This window comes from Pteropus alecto, unplaced genomic scaffold (assembly GCF_000325575.1).
Source record: "Pteropus alecto unplaced genomic scaffold, ASM32557v1 scaffold86, whole genome shotgun sequence".
NCBI lineage: Eukaryota > Metazoa > Chordata > Mammalia > Chiroptera > Pteropodidae > Pteropus > Pteropus alecto.
Genome location: NW_006442109.1, coordinates 3514976 through 3528920, shown reverse-complemented (window position 1 = coordinate 3528920; position 13945 = coordinate 3514976). Strand labels below are relative to the sequence as shown.

At 42.1% G+C, this 13945-nt stretch overlaps 1 protein-coding gene across 2 annotated transcripts in view; it reads left to right on the top strand.

Moving 5' to 3' along the window:
* SAMD4A (sterile alpha motif domain containing 4A) overlaps nucleotides 1–13945 on the top strand; it is a 203447-nt gene that overhangs the window by 111327 nt on the left and 78175 nt on the right. For both annotated transcript variants that reach the window (XM_006920168.2, XM_006920169.3), the window contains exon 2: nucleotides 7320–7838. In XM_006920168.2, coding sequence (XP_006920230.1) covers nucleotides 7320–7838 — 519 coding nt within the window. The remainder of the gene's footprint in view (nucleotides 1–7319; nucleotides 7839–13945) is intronic.

The following is a 13945-nucleotide window of genomic DNA, read 5'->3' as shown; positions in this document are numbered from 1 at the left end:
TGGAGGTGGGTGGAATGCAGAAGCTTGGTGAGAGGTAGTCAAGTTCTGGATACATTTTGGGGATTCATAGGTCCGGATTTGCTGACAGATTAAATGTGGATATGAGAGAAAAGAGTCAAGGATACTCCAAGGTTTCAACCTGAGCTACTGGAAAGATAGAAAAGTCATTTGCTGAGATCGAGAAGAAGACCACACAGGAGCAGATCTAGTGAATAAAGCACAAGTTCGGTTTTGGACATGTTAACTTGGAATCATTTGAGTTGAGATGTAGAGGATACATTTGGGATATATGATTCTGAAGCTCAGAGTGAGATGTGAGCTGGAGGTACGAATGTGGGGGGAGTGTGCATACTGTCAAGGCCAGAGGCCAGAACTGAGGCAAGTGGTTGAGGGAGCTGGCCTGTTTTAGGTACCTGACGGGAATGGGCAGCCTCATACCTCAAAGAGTTAGTCATAACCAAGAGAAGGTCAAAAGCCTGAAGGTGAATCTCAACCCTAACTTGAGCCCTTAGCTGAGAGCTCAGGACTAGTTCACTGCTGGTCTGGGCTCCATCAGGAGCAAAGGAGTCCTCCTGGAGCACCCGGCCATGCCAGTACTACCCAGGAAAAAAAGTGACTAGGATGGAAAGCCCTCATTGAAGAGGTGAGAGGGTCACTCTGGAGCAGTAAGTGGGTCACTGTAGGTGTCTGCTGGGATCAGAGTTGCCTGGTTCTTGCCCTTCGAGGACAGTCAGGTGCCTATGAATGGCCAGTACCTAACGACCTGCATGCTCTCAGAGAAAGCTCTAGTGGTTATAGTGGGCCATGGAGTCCACAGCGTAGATCCCTGCCTTGCTAGTGAATTAAGGGGCAGTAGCATTTTTGAATGGTTTTTACCAAGTAACACAAAGCTCCATATATTAGTTCCTTATATTAGTTAACTAGCTCCACTTATGAGTTAACTAGTGCTGTGTAACAAACTACTTCAAAACTTAACATTTATCTTACAGTTTTCTGAGGGTCAGAATTTGGGACAGACTAGCTGGGTAGTTCTGGCTTAAAGTCTCTCATGAGATCACCAAAGCTGGAGACTCCTCCTCTGAGATGGCTCACTCACATGGCTGGCAGTTGGTACTGCCTCTGAGTAGCAAGCCTGAGTTCCTTCTCACCTGTGCCTCCCCCGGGGCTGCCCGGGTGTCTTCATAATTGGTATGGTTGGTTTTCCCCCGAACAAGAGAACCAAGAGAGAGAGATGGAAGCTACAGAGCCTTTTATGACCTAACCTCAGCACACCCCCACCAAACTCACTCTTGGTTACATAGACCTGCTCAGATTTGTTGTGGAGAAGAGTATGCAAGGGATAAAGACCCATGGGGCCATCTTGGAAGCCAGCAATCACCTTCTTTGAAAATAGGGGGAAGGTTTCTATCTTCTCAATCCTTTGTATCTGCTCAAAGCACTCCCTGCAGCTATAGGAGCTCAGTAACACCGTATTACCAGGTCCCCCATCACAACCGGTCTAATCCACATCTCTTGAGGGCTCCACCAAATCATGGGGCTGTTTCTCTAATCATCGCTAGCACAAGAGGGTACCTTGGACAGCCAATACGCAAGTGCAGGTGCCAACATAAGAATCCCACTGTTTGCCATGTGTATTTGCCACGTTCCCTCTGATTTTTCAGGTGCTCCTTCAGCTCATATCCCTACCCAATGCATGGTGTGTGGTGTTACCACTGGTCATTTGTCCTTGAGTTGTGCAGAGTTGTACTGTTTAGAAGCCTTTATCACATGATGTGTCTAGGGTTCAGTTTGTAAGACAAATTCTTCCAAGGAACATTTGACCATTTAAGACCCACTAGAATTTCCTCCTGTTACACTATTTATTTAACCAGTACTTCTTGTATGTGTGTACTTAATTTCCAGACATTTCTCACATGAGCAAATTACCTAAATATACTTGTGAGAAACCCTTTTATGGTAAATGTTATTAAACTGAAAACAAGGGTATAATAAAATAGCAATTTAAGGGTAATTTACTAACAAGTGGAGCCCTTAAACATTGACATACCATTGTGTAGTAATAATACCAGGCTTGGTATTTAAAAACACTCTTTGTCACTCCAAGAATCATTGGGACAGTTTTCTAATCTTCACGGTCTTTAATTACAGCTCTTCTAAGATTTTTTTCTTACTACTACTATGTCACTGGTGTATAAATTATAAGCCATTCATTTTTACCCTCATAAAATGTCCAGGAAACTCTTACATATCTGCTCCTTATCCAGAGAAATAATATTCAGAGAAGTTAATAGAAGTGAGTTGGCATCATTGAACCTGGCTGCTCTTGGACTTCCATTTTTCCAGATTGTCTACTGAATAGAAAGATATTGGGGTGGATAATAAAAGAAACTGCCTCACAGAATGATTGATTAATTGGAATTTTTGAGGATTTTCTTTTCCAGTGAAGAGAATCCATTGAATACACATCTCAGTAAAGGCTCCTTTCTCTCTGGAAGGTGGTATAGATGCCACAAAGAAGGCCAGTGGGCAGCAGGGCAGGAGCAAGCCATTATGTGCCAAGTCCCCACACATAGGACCTGGCTTCTCTTAAGGTGAAGATGCTCACTCTCATCAGTGCCCTGGGGATGCTCACCCTGAGAGACTGACTCAATACTTACTAGAAAGCAGGGAAGTAGAGTCTGCAATGCTGGCTTATTAATTTTCCAGGAGGAGCCATCATCAGAGGGACCAGATGTACTCAAAGTCCATATAATCAGCACAGGAAGGCCTCCACAGGAGGCTAAATCATAATCAGAAACCATTTATTAAGTTGCCCTGAAAAATTATCATCACAGAACGAGGAAATACCTTGTCTGTATTATCAGTTCATTCTCTCCCTGAAAGTGCCTGGTAAGCTAAATCATAGCCCAAAGGTGATTTGGTGAGTGGATAATCAAGCTGCAGGGAGGCTAAGTGAGGTGAATGTATAGTGGCAACAGGTTAGTTTCATGAGTCCATCTCAGAGTGGGAAGGACTTAGCTTGAACGACTGAACTACTCAAAACCAAATGGCTAAAACTTCCTATTTCCTAGAGGGGTACTTGGATAAGTATATTAGTCATTTTTGGCCACATTACAAATTACCCCAAACTTAGCAGCTTAAAGTAACAAGAAACATGTTAGCACACATGTTCTGTGGATCAGGGATATGAATGGTTCTGGATATGAATGGTTCTGGCTCAAGGTACCTTAAAATGTCTGGAGGCTTAACTGGGGCTGGGAGTTCCATCGCATGGCTAGCAAGTTGGTGCTGGCTGTTGATAGGAGGCCTCAGCTCCTCACCACCAAGACTTTCCTCCCTGTGGGTTGCTTGAGTGTCCTCACAACATGCTGGCTGACTTCCCCCTGAGCGAGAGAGCAAAGAAAATACGACAGTGCCTTTTATTACCTGATTCATGAAGTCACACATTGTCACTTATGCTACGTTCTATTTGCTAGAAGCGACTCACTAGGTCCAGCTTTCACTCAAAGGGAAGGGAATTAATTAAGTTCCACCTTTTGGAGAGGAGTTTCAAGAAAATCGTGGACATATTTTAAACCACAATAGGTATCACCTACACTGTGTCTGTGACTCCTTTGTTTTCTACACTTCCATAGCTGACCAACTCTTCTGTTGATCCATATACTCTATTAATATTCTTATATTATTATATTTATAAATATACATATACTTATAACTGTATATTATGTATAAAATTCTGTATTTCATGTATTATATAATTACATATTATATATTATAAATATATAATGTATTTAGCTTATGTCCAAGCTCTTCTCTTATGATAATCATTATGTATCTATGCTAATTTGCATATTCCCATTCCGCTACCTCACTAGCCAGGGGACTTGGATCAAGTGACTTGAACTCTGTGTGTTTTGTGTGTCCTCATTTGCAAAATAAGGCTGTAAATAAGACCTACCTCATAAGCTTCTTGTGAGGATTAAATGAGCAATTATATGACAACACTTAGAAAAGTCCCTGACACATAGAAAACATTCAATAGTGGTAGCTGTCAGCGTGGCAGCTGTAGCAGTAGCAGAGACGGTTGGATCCAGTAGGTGTAGCTAGCCCTCAGAAGGCAATCTTATGTCCATGTTCCCAGTGGCAGTAAACAAGAGTCATAGTTGTCTTCCTAGCCATGCGACAGCCCCGCACCATCCAAGCCCTGTTCCAAGGGGAGAGAAAGAACTGCTTCAGGCCTGGAAGGGCCCAGGGCCAGCAGCTTCTTGTTTCTCCCCTGGATCCCAGGTTAATCCCTGGCAGAGAGAGCTTGCATGGAGATAACATGTTTAGTTTGCACTGAGTCCTATTTACGTTTTGTTTTTGTTCCTGATTTTTTTTTTTTAGGCTGACCTTTTGTGGAAGAGTACAATATCCAAACAGAGAAGTGACCTAGCAGAAAGCTAGAGAGTTTCTCAGCCTCGTGAATTTTTATTCAAGGTTGTTCCCAAATTTTATTTTTAAATGTACATTTTTCCAGGGCGTGCACTAGCCACATCTGATCAGTGTTGGCGTTGGACATAGATTCATCTTCCTCTCGGAGCCTTTTGCTTTTTGTCAGTGCCTCTTTAGCTCTTTGTGCTTAATGAATAGATTTTTCTTTGTTCCAAGTATGACATGCTGGTGTTTGCTGAAAATGTATTGATGAAAAAGTTAAAATTGGTGCTTTCTTCATCTCCTGGAGCTACTTTAAAGGGAAGGCTATACCTAGTGGAATGCATGAGGGTTGTCTTGTGTCAGGTGGCAGTTAGCTAAATATAGAGTTGGGGAGCTTGGAGGGACCTGCCGAGGTCATATGTGCCCTCCCACCCACCTTCCCCATCTGAATGTCTCTAGCCCTGTGCTAGCTAATTCAGTAGCCACCAGCCACACCTGGCTTCTGAGCACTTCAGATGTGGCTAGTCCACACTGAGATGTGCTCTCAGTGGTAAAATACATTCTGGAACTCAAAGATTTAATACAAAGCAAAGAATGTAAAATGTTTCATTAGTAACTTTATATCAATTACAAGTTAATATTTTGATACATCGGATTAAATAAAATATATCATTAAAATTAATTTCACCTTTTTTTACTTTTCTTTTAATACTAAAAAATTTTATTAAATTCCTTATGTGGAATCCCATATTCCATATTATATTTCCATCTGACAATGCATCTGGAGACCATCTAGCTCTATCCTTCATGCCCCTAGGACAGATTATAGAGCCTTTTTTGGTGACTCCTCAGTCTTGTTATTCTGACACTTCATTTCTCTTCCACATTTAATCTTAATCTCTCCTGCTTCAATCTGAAGACTTCTGCTTCAAATAGCTGAATGTTCATCTCCTTACAAGATCTCTACTCGAAAGGGGTCAAGCATCTCTTTGTATTGTTTAGTTGTAAGCTCAGCAACCCCATTTTCTTTTACCTTTCAACTTTCTGCTTCTTTTTCTACCTCTGATGATTTTAATGACTTTCCCTGGGTCATGTCTGGTCTCTATTATTTTTAAATTTTGGTATCCCAAACCACCTAGCATCACTATAATGTAGGCCTAACGCAGAGACAAGTAAAAGGAAATATTTCCACCATCAAGTACTTGAAGGTCCTTTTGATGTATTACCTCATTTAATCCTACACCACAGGAGGGCAAATGCTGTTGGTAACACTCTTGACTGATGAGGGAGCTGAGGCTCAGAGAGGTTAAGTAACTGACCAAGGTTCCACTGCAAATTAAGTGGCAAATCTGGGATTCATGCCCAGTTTTGCCTGACTCCAAAGCTCACATTTTTTCATTGCATACTTTGCCTGATACTTTTCTTTGAATATACCCTTGTAGTCTTGAGAGGCCTTGGAGTACATGGCTGATGCATTTGTAACTTATGGTCAGTGATGACTCCCGAGCTTGTCCTGATATGTTTGTACCTTGCTAGAGTTGTGAAGCCCTTCTGCTAAATTCCAGAAACTCTTTTCAACCTTGCAGATACTGTGTGAAAGTCAGCAGTACTGCCTGTCCTTGTAGGGTCATCAGAGTTGAGGTGTCAGGAATGACTTTTCTAGCAGGGAGCTTTCTTCCTATGGCCCCAGGTCCTTGGATAATGATCAGTGTCTGGAACAGGCTACTTCTCAAAGGCCAATCAAGGTGAATTGCATTGTTTCCCCATGTTTACCTAAAGGCAGCAAGTTTATGTTTCCATCAGAAGGGGCAGAAAGGGAATCCTTCCTTGTGAGTGTGTTAAAAACAGGTCTTCACATGGATGAACTTCGAAGACACTAGGCTGAGTGAAATAAGTCAATCGCATGAAATTAAATACCATAGGATTTCACTTATATGAGGTACCTAGAGTGGTCAAAAGCACAGAGACAGAAAGTATAGTGAGGGTTGCCAGGAGCTGGGGGAACAGGGAATGGAGAGTTAGTGTTTAATGAGTACAGAGTTTCAGTTTGGAAAGATGGGAAAGGTCTGGAAATGGATGGTGGCGATGGTTGAATATCATTGTGAATATACGTAATGCCACTGAACCATACACTTAAAAACGTTTAAAATGGTAAATATTATGTTATATATATTTTACCACAATAAAAATAACTGAACAGGTCTTTTACATATAGAGAAAAATAGCTTGCTTACAGGTGTGATCAGAGGTTCTCCTGGAGCGTAGGTCCATTGCTCATTCGAGCTTTGAGCTCACAGTCATTTTCTAAGCTTCTTGAGATCAAGGTGCAGGCCTTCTTCCCTAGGATGAGAGGAGTCCCTATTCTTTTCCTGATGGATTTCTCCGTCTAAGAGGATCTACCAACTTCATACAAATGCCGCTACCAGTGTTTAAACCACTTTTCCACAGATATCTGGGGGTGGGGGTGGGGCAGGGTGGAATGCAGCCTTATCCCCAAGGACTCCAGCTATATGGACCCTTGATTACACTCACTTTTCTATGGAGATTCTCTTTTTCTTTATCCTCCTGTCTATCTGAAGGTATGGCTAGACTGTTCTAAGAAAGAAAAAAAAAACAGGCCTATAATTCTATTTGGTTGTACCAAAGTAGTTGTAGCCTCTTTGGAGACCTGAATGAGAATTAGATTAAAATATCTAAGAACGTTTCTTCCGTGTTTCACTGAAGTTGCTACCCCCTGACAACCTGAGGTCAGTTATCCAATCCGATTCATGGATTGTTTTGCAAAAATTTAGCCCGGGAATATAGACTGGGATGCTAAGCCACAGGAATTCTTTTTACAGCGTGGTGTTTTTGTGTCATCATGGCTGTATTTGCTTATTTGCCCTGTATATTTTCCTTTTCAGGAATCATTAACCAATGGCAACAGGAATCCAAGGATAAAGTGATTTCCCTCCTGTTAACTCACCTGCCTTTGCTAAAGCCAGGAAACCTTGACGCAAAAGTAGAGTATATGAAACTGCTGCCCAAAATCCTGGCGCACTCTATTGAACACAACCAGCACATCGAGGAGAGCAGGCAGCTGCTGTCCTATGCTTTGATACATCCGGCCACTTCATTGGAAGACCGCAGTGCTTTAGCCATGTGGCTGAATCACTTGGAGGACCGCACGTCGACCAGCTTCGGTGGCCAGAACCGAGGTCGCTCGGACTCTGTGGATTATGGGCAGACGCACTACTACCACCAAAGACAGAACTCCGACGACAAGCTCAATGGGTGGCAGAACTCTCGGGATTCTGGTATTTGCATCAACACTTCCAACTGGCAGGACAAAAGTCTGGGGTGTGAGAATGGCCACGTGCCCCTCTACTCCTCCTCATCCGTCCCTACCACAATCAATACGATTGGAACCAGCACAAGTACAAGTAAGTGCCTTGGAAGCCTTTCAGCACAGTCTGGTTTGGCAATTTGCTGTGTGTGGCATGTCCTGCTGGGAATGTCTGCTCCCAGCACCCGTAACCCTGGGAGAGAAGGGCCGATTGGAATTGGCTGTGGGAAAGGGATCTTCGGACCCCATCTTTGTTGCTCTTTTGTTTCTGGAAGGATGAAAATGCTGGGCAGGTAAAATTATTGGTGGTCCAAATTTAGGTGACAAATAGACTCCAAAATTTTAAAAACAAGAGAGAGAGAGAATGAGTGGTGAAAGAAGAAAACTGTTTCCACAAATAGAAACGCCTTTCACCCTCAGCCTTTCACCCTGGGGTCTTTGAATCTGCCGAGACGCTGAGTTATGTGTGACTCTCTAAACCTGATTCTAACCCATGGTTAACCAGATAGCCTCATGGGCTTTGAGCGTTTTCTCTTTTATTTTTCCTTTTTTTCTTTCCTTTTTTTTTTTTTTTTTTAAATTTCACCCTGGAATGTTCCCTCCCTTTCATTTCCTGGTTTTAGTCCCCAGTTATCAGGGGCACCTTTCCTCCTGACCAAGGGAACCAGGTTTGCTAACTGAGAATGCTGCTCTGTGCTGTGGCCTGGTGTGAATGCTGTGGCCTTCTCTCGCTCAGTCTAACCCCTTAGGAGACACAGGTCAGGACCTGCTTTTCAGGAGGGAGAGCAAAGGATTGCCTTCTGCACTTTTGACCACTAAAGCAAAGTTCCCTGCCCACAGTTGGAACTAGGGCCAGAGTCCTCTGTGGCTCCCTACTTAGGCTGAGCAAAGTGACCAAATGCCACTGGTGCTTCTATAAAGTAGCAACATGAGGGAGTGGGCCGTCATTGAACAGAATTCCTTGATGCTAGTTTGCACGTGTCTGTGAATACAGTATCAGTGCCGAAATAACTTTCTCGCGGGAAAGCTTTTGCGGTTAGACCTAATGTGCCTGTCAACATGCAGAAACCCCCAATTAAAAGATATGAGAGTATTAAGAATTGGCAGTGACGGCTTCTTGGCCTCTGTCTCCACTTGGATCTTTTGCCTAATGGGCCTTTTTAAATGTTTTTCTCAAATATAGAAGAGTGTTGAATTATAACTACGTTAATTGAAACAGTACCTTAGTGGAATAACCAAGGAAATACTTAAGATACTGCACTGATAATGCTATAACATGGAATTTTAAATTTCTTTTTCTATTTTTACATTAAGATATCAATAACTTGCACATTTCGAGAATCGGGTGATTATTGCCTCATTAGTTTACTATGTAAGAGGTGCTGGTGAGAGTCGGTCTCTTTCACAGACTGGTAATCCAGGGAATGGTTTCACTAGCCTCTGTGTGATGGAGAATGCTGGCTGGGACTATTAAATCGGACAATGCAGGCTGGGATGACAGAGCTCTTGGCCCAAGTTTCCTGGGTCAACTACAGAATCTAGTAATTGTTACAAAACTCATTGATAGTTGAGAGAAATTCAAGCTCAGAGCCATCTGCTCCTCAAAACTTGGTCTTTTGTATTTTAAGGGGTTGAGTTTTATGTCATTTGTTTTGAAATTAGTCTTGGGTCATCACATTTCCATCTCAACTGATTTACACATTTAAGGTCCGTCTTGACAAGATTAGCACATTCGAGATGGTTATCAGATTATAGTCAGCAGACTGGTATTTTTCACTGTACCCACCCAGCCCTACAGAGGGGAAGGAATGCAGAGATGCCTGTCATGGCCTCTCAGACCTTTGGGTCCCTGCGTAGTGCTTAGTAGAAAAGAATTTGAAGGTTTAACCAGATAACTAGATTACATGTCTCAGGAAGAAGAAAGGGGTTTCAGAGCAAAGAAGATTAAGAGCTCAGATCTCTCATTCCAAAGTTTCATTTAAATGCTTAGGCCATGTCAACACTTGTATTTCAGTAATATTTCTTTAACAAAACGTTAATGTCATTACTTTTCTCCTCTGCATTGTCTACAGAAATTCAGTCATGTTTGTCAAAACTGCAAACCTTTGAGTCATTCATTCACTCGCATCTCTATGAAATATATCCTGAGCACCTGGGAGGCAGCTTGACAAAGTGAAATGCAAGGACTTTGATGTCAGCATGCTCTTAGGTCCAAATCTCAGATTTACAGTTTACTAACTACAAGCTGGCCAAGTGACTTAACCTCTCTGAGCAAAGTCCCTTCTTGTAAAGTGGGAACATTCACAGTACCTATCTTCAAGGGTTGTGGTGAGGATGAGTGAGATTATGTATATAAATGCCCAGCCCTGGCCAGAGCTGGCAACAGTAAGCACTCAGTAAGTGGCTACTAAGTGAATAAATAAGAGAGACTAGGAAAGACAGTGAGGAGCAAAGTGCCAACACTGATACCCAGAGACTTCATTTGCATCTTCTGATGGTCACCTGATGAAAGCACCTTTCCTGAGCCCCAGCCACACAGAGTGGACTAGGGGGCCTTGAATATGCTGTGACTTTAAGGTTAGACTTAAGGCTTCAGGACCTCTTCTGCTGCACTAAAGAGCTGCATTTCTTACTTCTTTCAAAATGGAAGAAATATCTGCACAAAACAACTTGATTATAAGTAAAGAACTAAGATCAGTTAGTGCTTCACATTTTCCGATTATCAGCCACATTAATGACAGTTAATGAAAAGAAGCTAACTAGAAGACCACCCCCTTATACAGTTTTTTTGTTTATTTTAACCTTGGTTGATTCCACTAGCATTTTATTCCTTTGGTCATTGTGTTCCAGCAAAGTACATTAACATTCATGGCCTCCTTCTTGTGTGAATTCTGAATCATTCAACTGCCCCATAAACACTTATTGCACATCTACTAGATGCTTAGCACTGTGTTTGGGTCCATGGGAATATAAGGAAGCTTAAGGAAAGTATTTCCTCCTTCAGGGAGGCTATAATATAAGTAGAAATAGAAGACATCAACCTCACAATTAAAAAGTTAAATCTTCCCTTTCTCTCAGACTTATCCACAGAAATTTTATATAACAATCCATGAGTTATATGAAAATGCAGTTAAAAAAACTCTAAGAACTTCCACGAGGCAATATAAGATTGTTTTAACTGAATGGGGGTCCATGATATAAACATTATAAATGTAGGGAATGGAGAAATCCTTGTCAACTGGTGGGTCAAGAAAGCCTTTGCAGAGGAGATGAGAAGTGCTCCAGGATGGACATTTAGAGTGGAAGACAGGGGAGGGTACCAAGGGTAGGAATGTGCATTGTGACAAAGGAATGGAGGTTATAGTGTGCTGGCAGGGTAGGAGGACAATGAGGAGGGAGGAGAGACTCACGAAGGAAAAGGGCAGTGAGGGAAGGCAATAAAAGCAGACCAAGGGAAGGGATAGGAAAGCCCTAAAGAGGCCAAGCATGACACCATGAGTATGGGAGTGACATGAGCAATTTTATAAGGGGTATTGGTCTACTGGCCAATTAGATAGATAGCAAATGATGAGTGCAGAACCTGTGAGTTCAAAATCTCAGTTTTGAGGTAACACAAGTATCATTAGATATGAACCAAAGGCATAGATACTAGAAATGTTCCTAGGTGGAATCATTAAGATTAGGATTCAGTATTGATTTGGACGTGCATTATCAATTCACTTATTTGTTCATTCATTCACTTGGGAAATGTCTATTAAGCACCAGTATATGCCTAGCCTGTTCAAGACACTCAGGACCTGTCAGTGGACAGAACAAAATTCCTCTCCCTTGTGGAGCTTGCAGTCTAGTGTCTACAAATTATACTATGTAAGTGAATTACATAATGTGCTAGGGATTGATAAGTGACATGGTTATAAGAAAAAGAAAAGGGTCAGGAAGATCGGACCTACGTGGTGAGCTGGTTATAGTATTAAATAGGGTGGTTAAGGCAGACTTCATTGAGAAAACCTCAATGAGCAAAGACTTGAAGAAGGTGAGGTATGGTTAGCCAAGAGGATGTCTAGGGCAAGGATAGTCCAGGTAGAAAAAAAGCTAGAGTATAGATCCCAAGATAGAGAAATGCCAGTTTGTTTGGGGAAAAGCAAGAAGGCTAGTGGCTGCTGAAAGGGAGTGGGTAAGGTAGGCAAGGGTGCAGGATACAGAGGCAATGGGAGGGACACATCCTGCAGGGCATCGTAAGTCATTGCAAGGACTCTGACTGTTGCTCTCAATAAATCAGGAAGCCGCATCCTGCAGGGCATCGTAAGTCATTGCAAGGACTCGGTTGCTCTCAATAAATCAGGAAGCCATTGGAGGATTTTTGGCAGATGAATGACATGATTAGACTTACATTTTAAAGGGATCACTTTGGCTGCTGTATTAGGAATAAATTGTACCAGGACAAGAACAGAAACACAAAGACCAGTTAAGAAGAGACTATTGCAGTAATCCAGGCAAGATACCGATGACACAGACCAGGATGGCCATGGTGGGTAGGAGTCAGGGGAGTGTGCTCTAAGTCTAGGTATGTTTTGAAAATACGGCCAACAGGATTTCCTGACAGTAAATGACAGGCGTGAAGGAGAGAATTCAAGAATGACACCAGGGTTTTTTGCTTATACAACTGGAAGGAAGGTGTTGCCACCAACTGAGATTGAGAAAGTCCCTACTTATTGAATAGGTTTCAGGGTAAGATTGGGAGTTCAGTGTCCTCCATGATGAGTTCACCCTTCTGTTAGACAATCAGAGATGTCTAGTAGGCCGTTTGATATATGAGTATGTAATTCAGGAGAGAAGACTGATCTGAGATAGACATTTGGGAGTTATGGATGGTACTTAAAGCTATGCAACTAATCGAGATTACCAGGATAGAGATGTAGACAGAGAAGAAGACAAAGGACCAACCCTGGGCACTTCAACATGAAGGCTGAAAAAAAGACAAAAGAGCAGCAAACAATACTAAAGAGAAACCCTTGAAGCTGGGGGAAAAACCAAGTGTGTGCGTGTTGCAAGGCAAATGAAAAAAAGTTTCAAGGAGGAAAAAGTGATCATCTGAGTAAAATTCTACTGGTCGGTCAAATTAGACGAAGACCAAGAATCAGTCACTGGATTTATCAAGAAGGGATATTAGAGATAAATTGGGTGTTCTTCACACATGATAGGTGTTTAAGGGATGAACGAAGTTAAGTTAGTGATTCCAAAGAGGTGAGAGGCAAGACAGGGAGAGATATAAGCTTGATTTTGGATGTATATTGACTTCGAGAACATGTTGGAACACTGAGATGGGAAAAAATGACATATGGGAGGCATTACAAATAGATGGTGAAGCTATGCAGTTTTGAAGGAAAAGATTAGGGTGAGGCTAAAAGTGGGAGCAAAAATTAAGCCTTCATGTAACCAGAATCAACCTGTTTTCATCCATTCAGGCAGAAGTTAAATCAAATGAGCTCTCCTAGGACCTTCGAGCTGGGCCTTTTTTTTTCCATGAGATAAGAGAAGAATGGGTTGGGACAGATTGAGAAGGCTATTAAGCAACATGTTTCATAGCATCAAGGTGCTTCAAAGGAGAGGGAAGAATGTGTTTTCCACACCTCACTCTCCTTATAAGGCTACTCAGGAGTCTGATGACTGAGAGCAAGAATGTGCAGTTTCTTCACCATAAGCCTATGAGACCAGAAAGGACCAAAGTACTGGCTGTCACAAACCGTACATAAGTCTTGGCCAACTTCCTTATAGCCATCACAAGCAATTCCAAACATAAAGGGCAGGAACCTGGCTTAGCATCTCTAGATTTGCTACAGAAAAAGTAAACTGTTCAGGAAAAGAACAAGTCTCTCCTGGTTTTCTTAAGGGCCCACAGCAGTCCCTTGTGTGGAGGTCATTGCCACCTCCCTTGCCCCAAACTGCCTTTCTAACCTTTTTCTACTCTTCACTGACAGGCTTGGACCTGGAAGAAAACTTTGTGCTGCAGTTATAAGCGAAAGGAACTTATTTCTGTTCAAATCGTTGCAAATATTGATTTTTCTTAGCATTCCTTACATTTGGATTTGAAAATATGCTGACCTTTGCTAGCTGAGGATGAGGCAAGAACTCAGAAACTTTGGGTAACAAAAATTGTTCCAAAATGCTCCATTTGAACTGTTCCCTTCTACAGTCTTGTAGTAC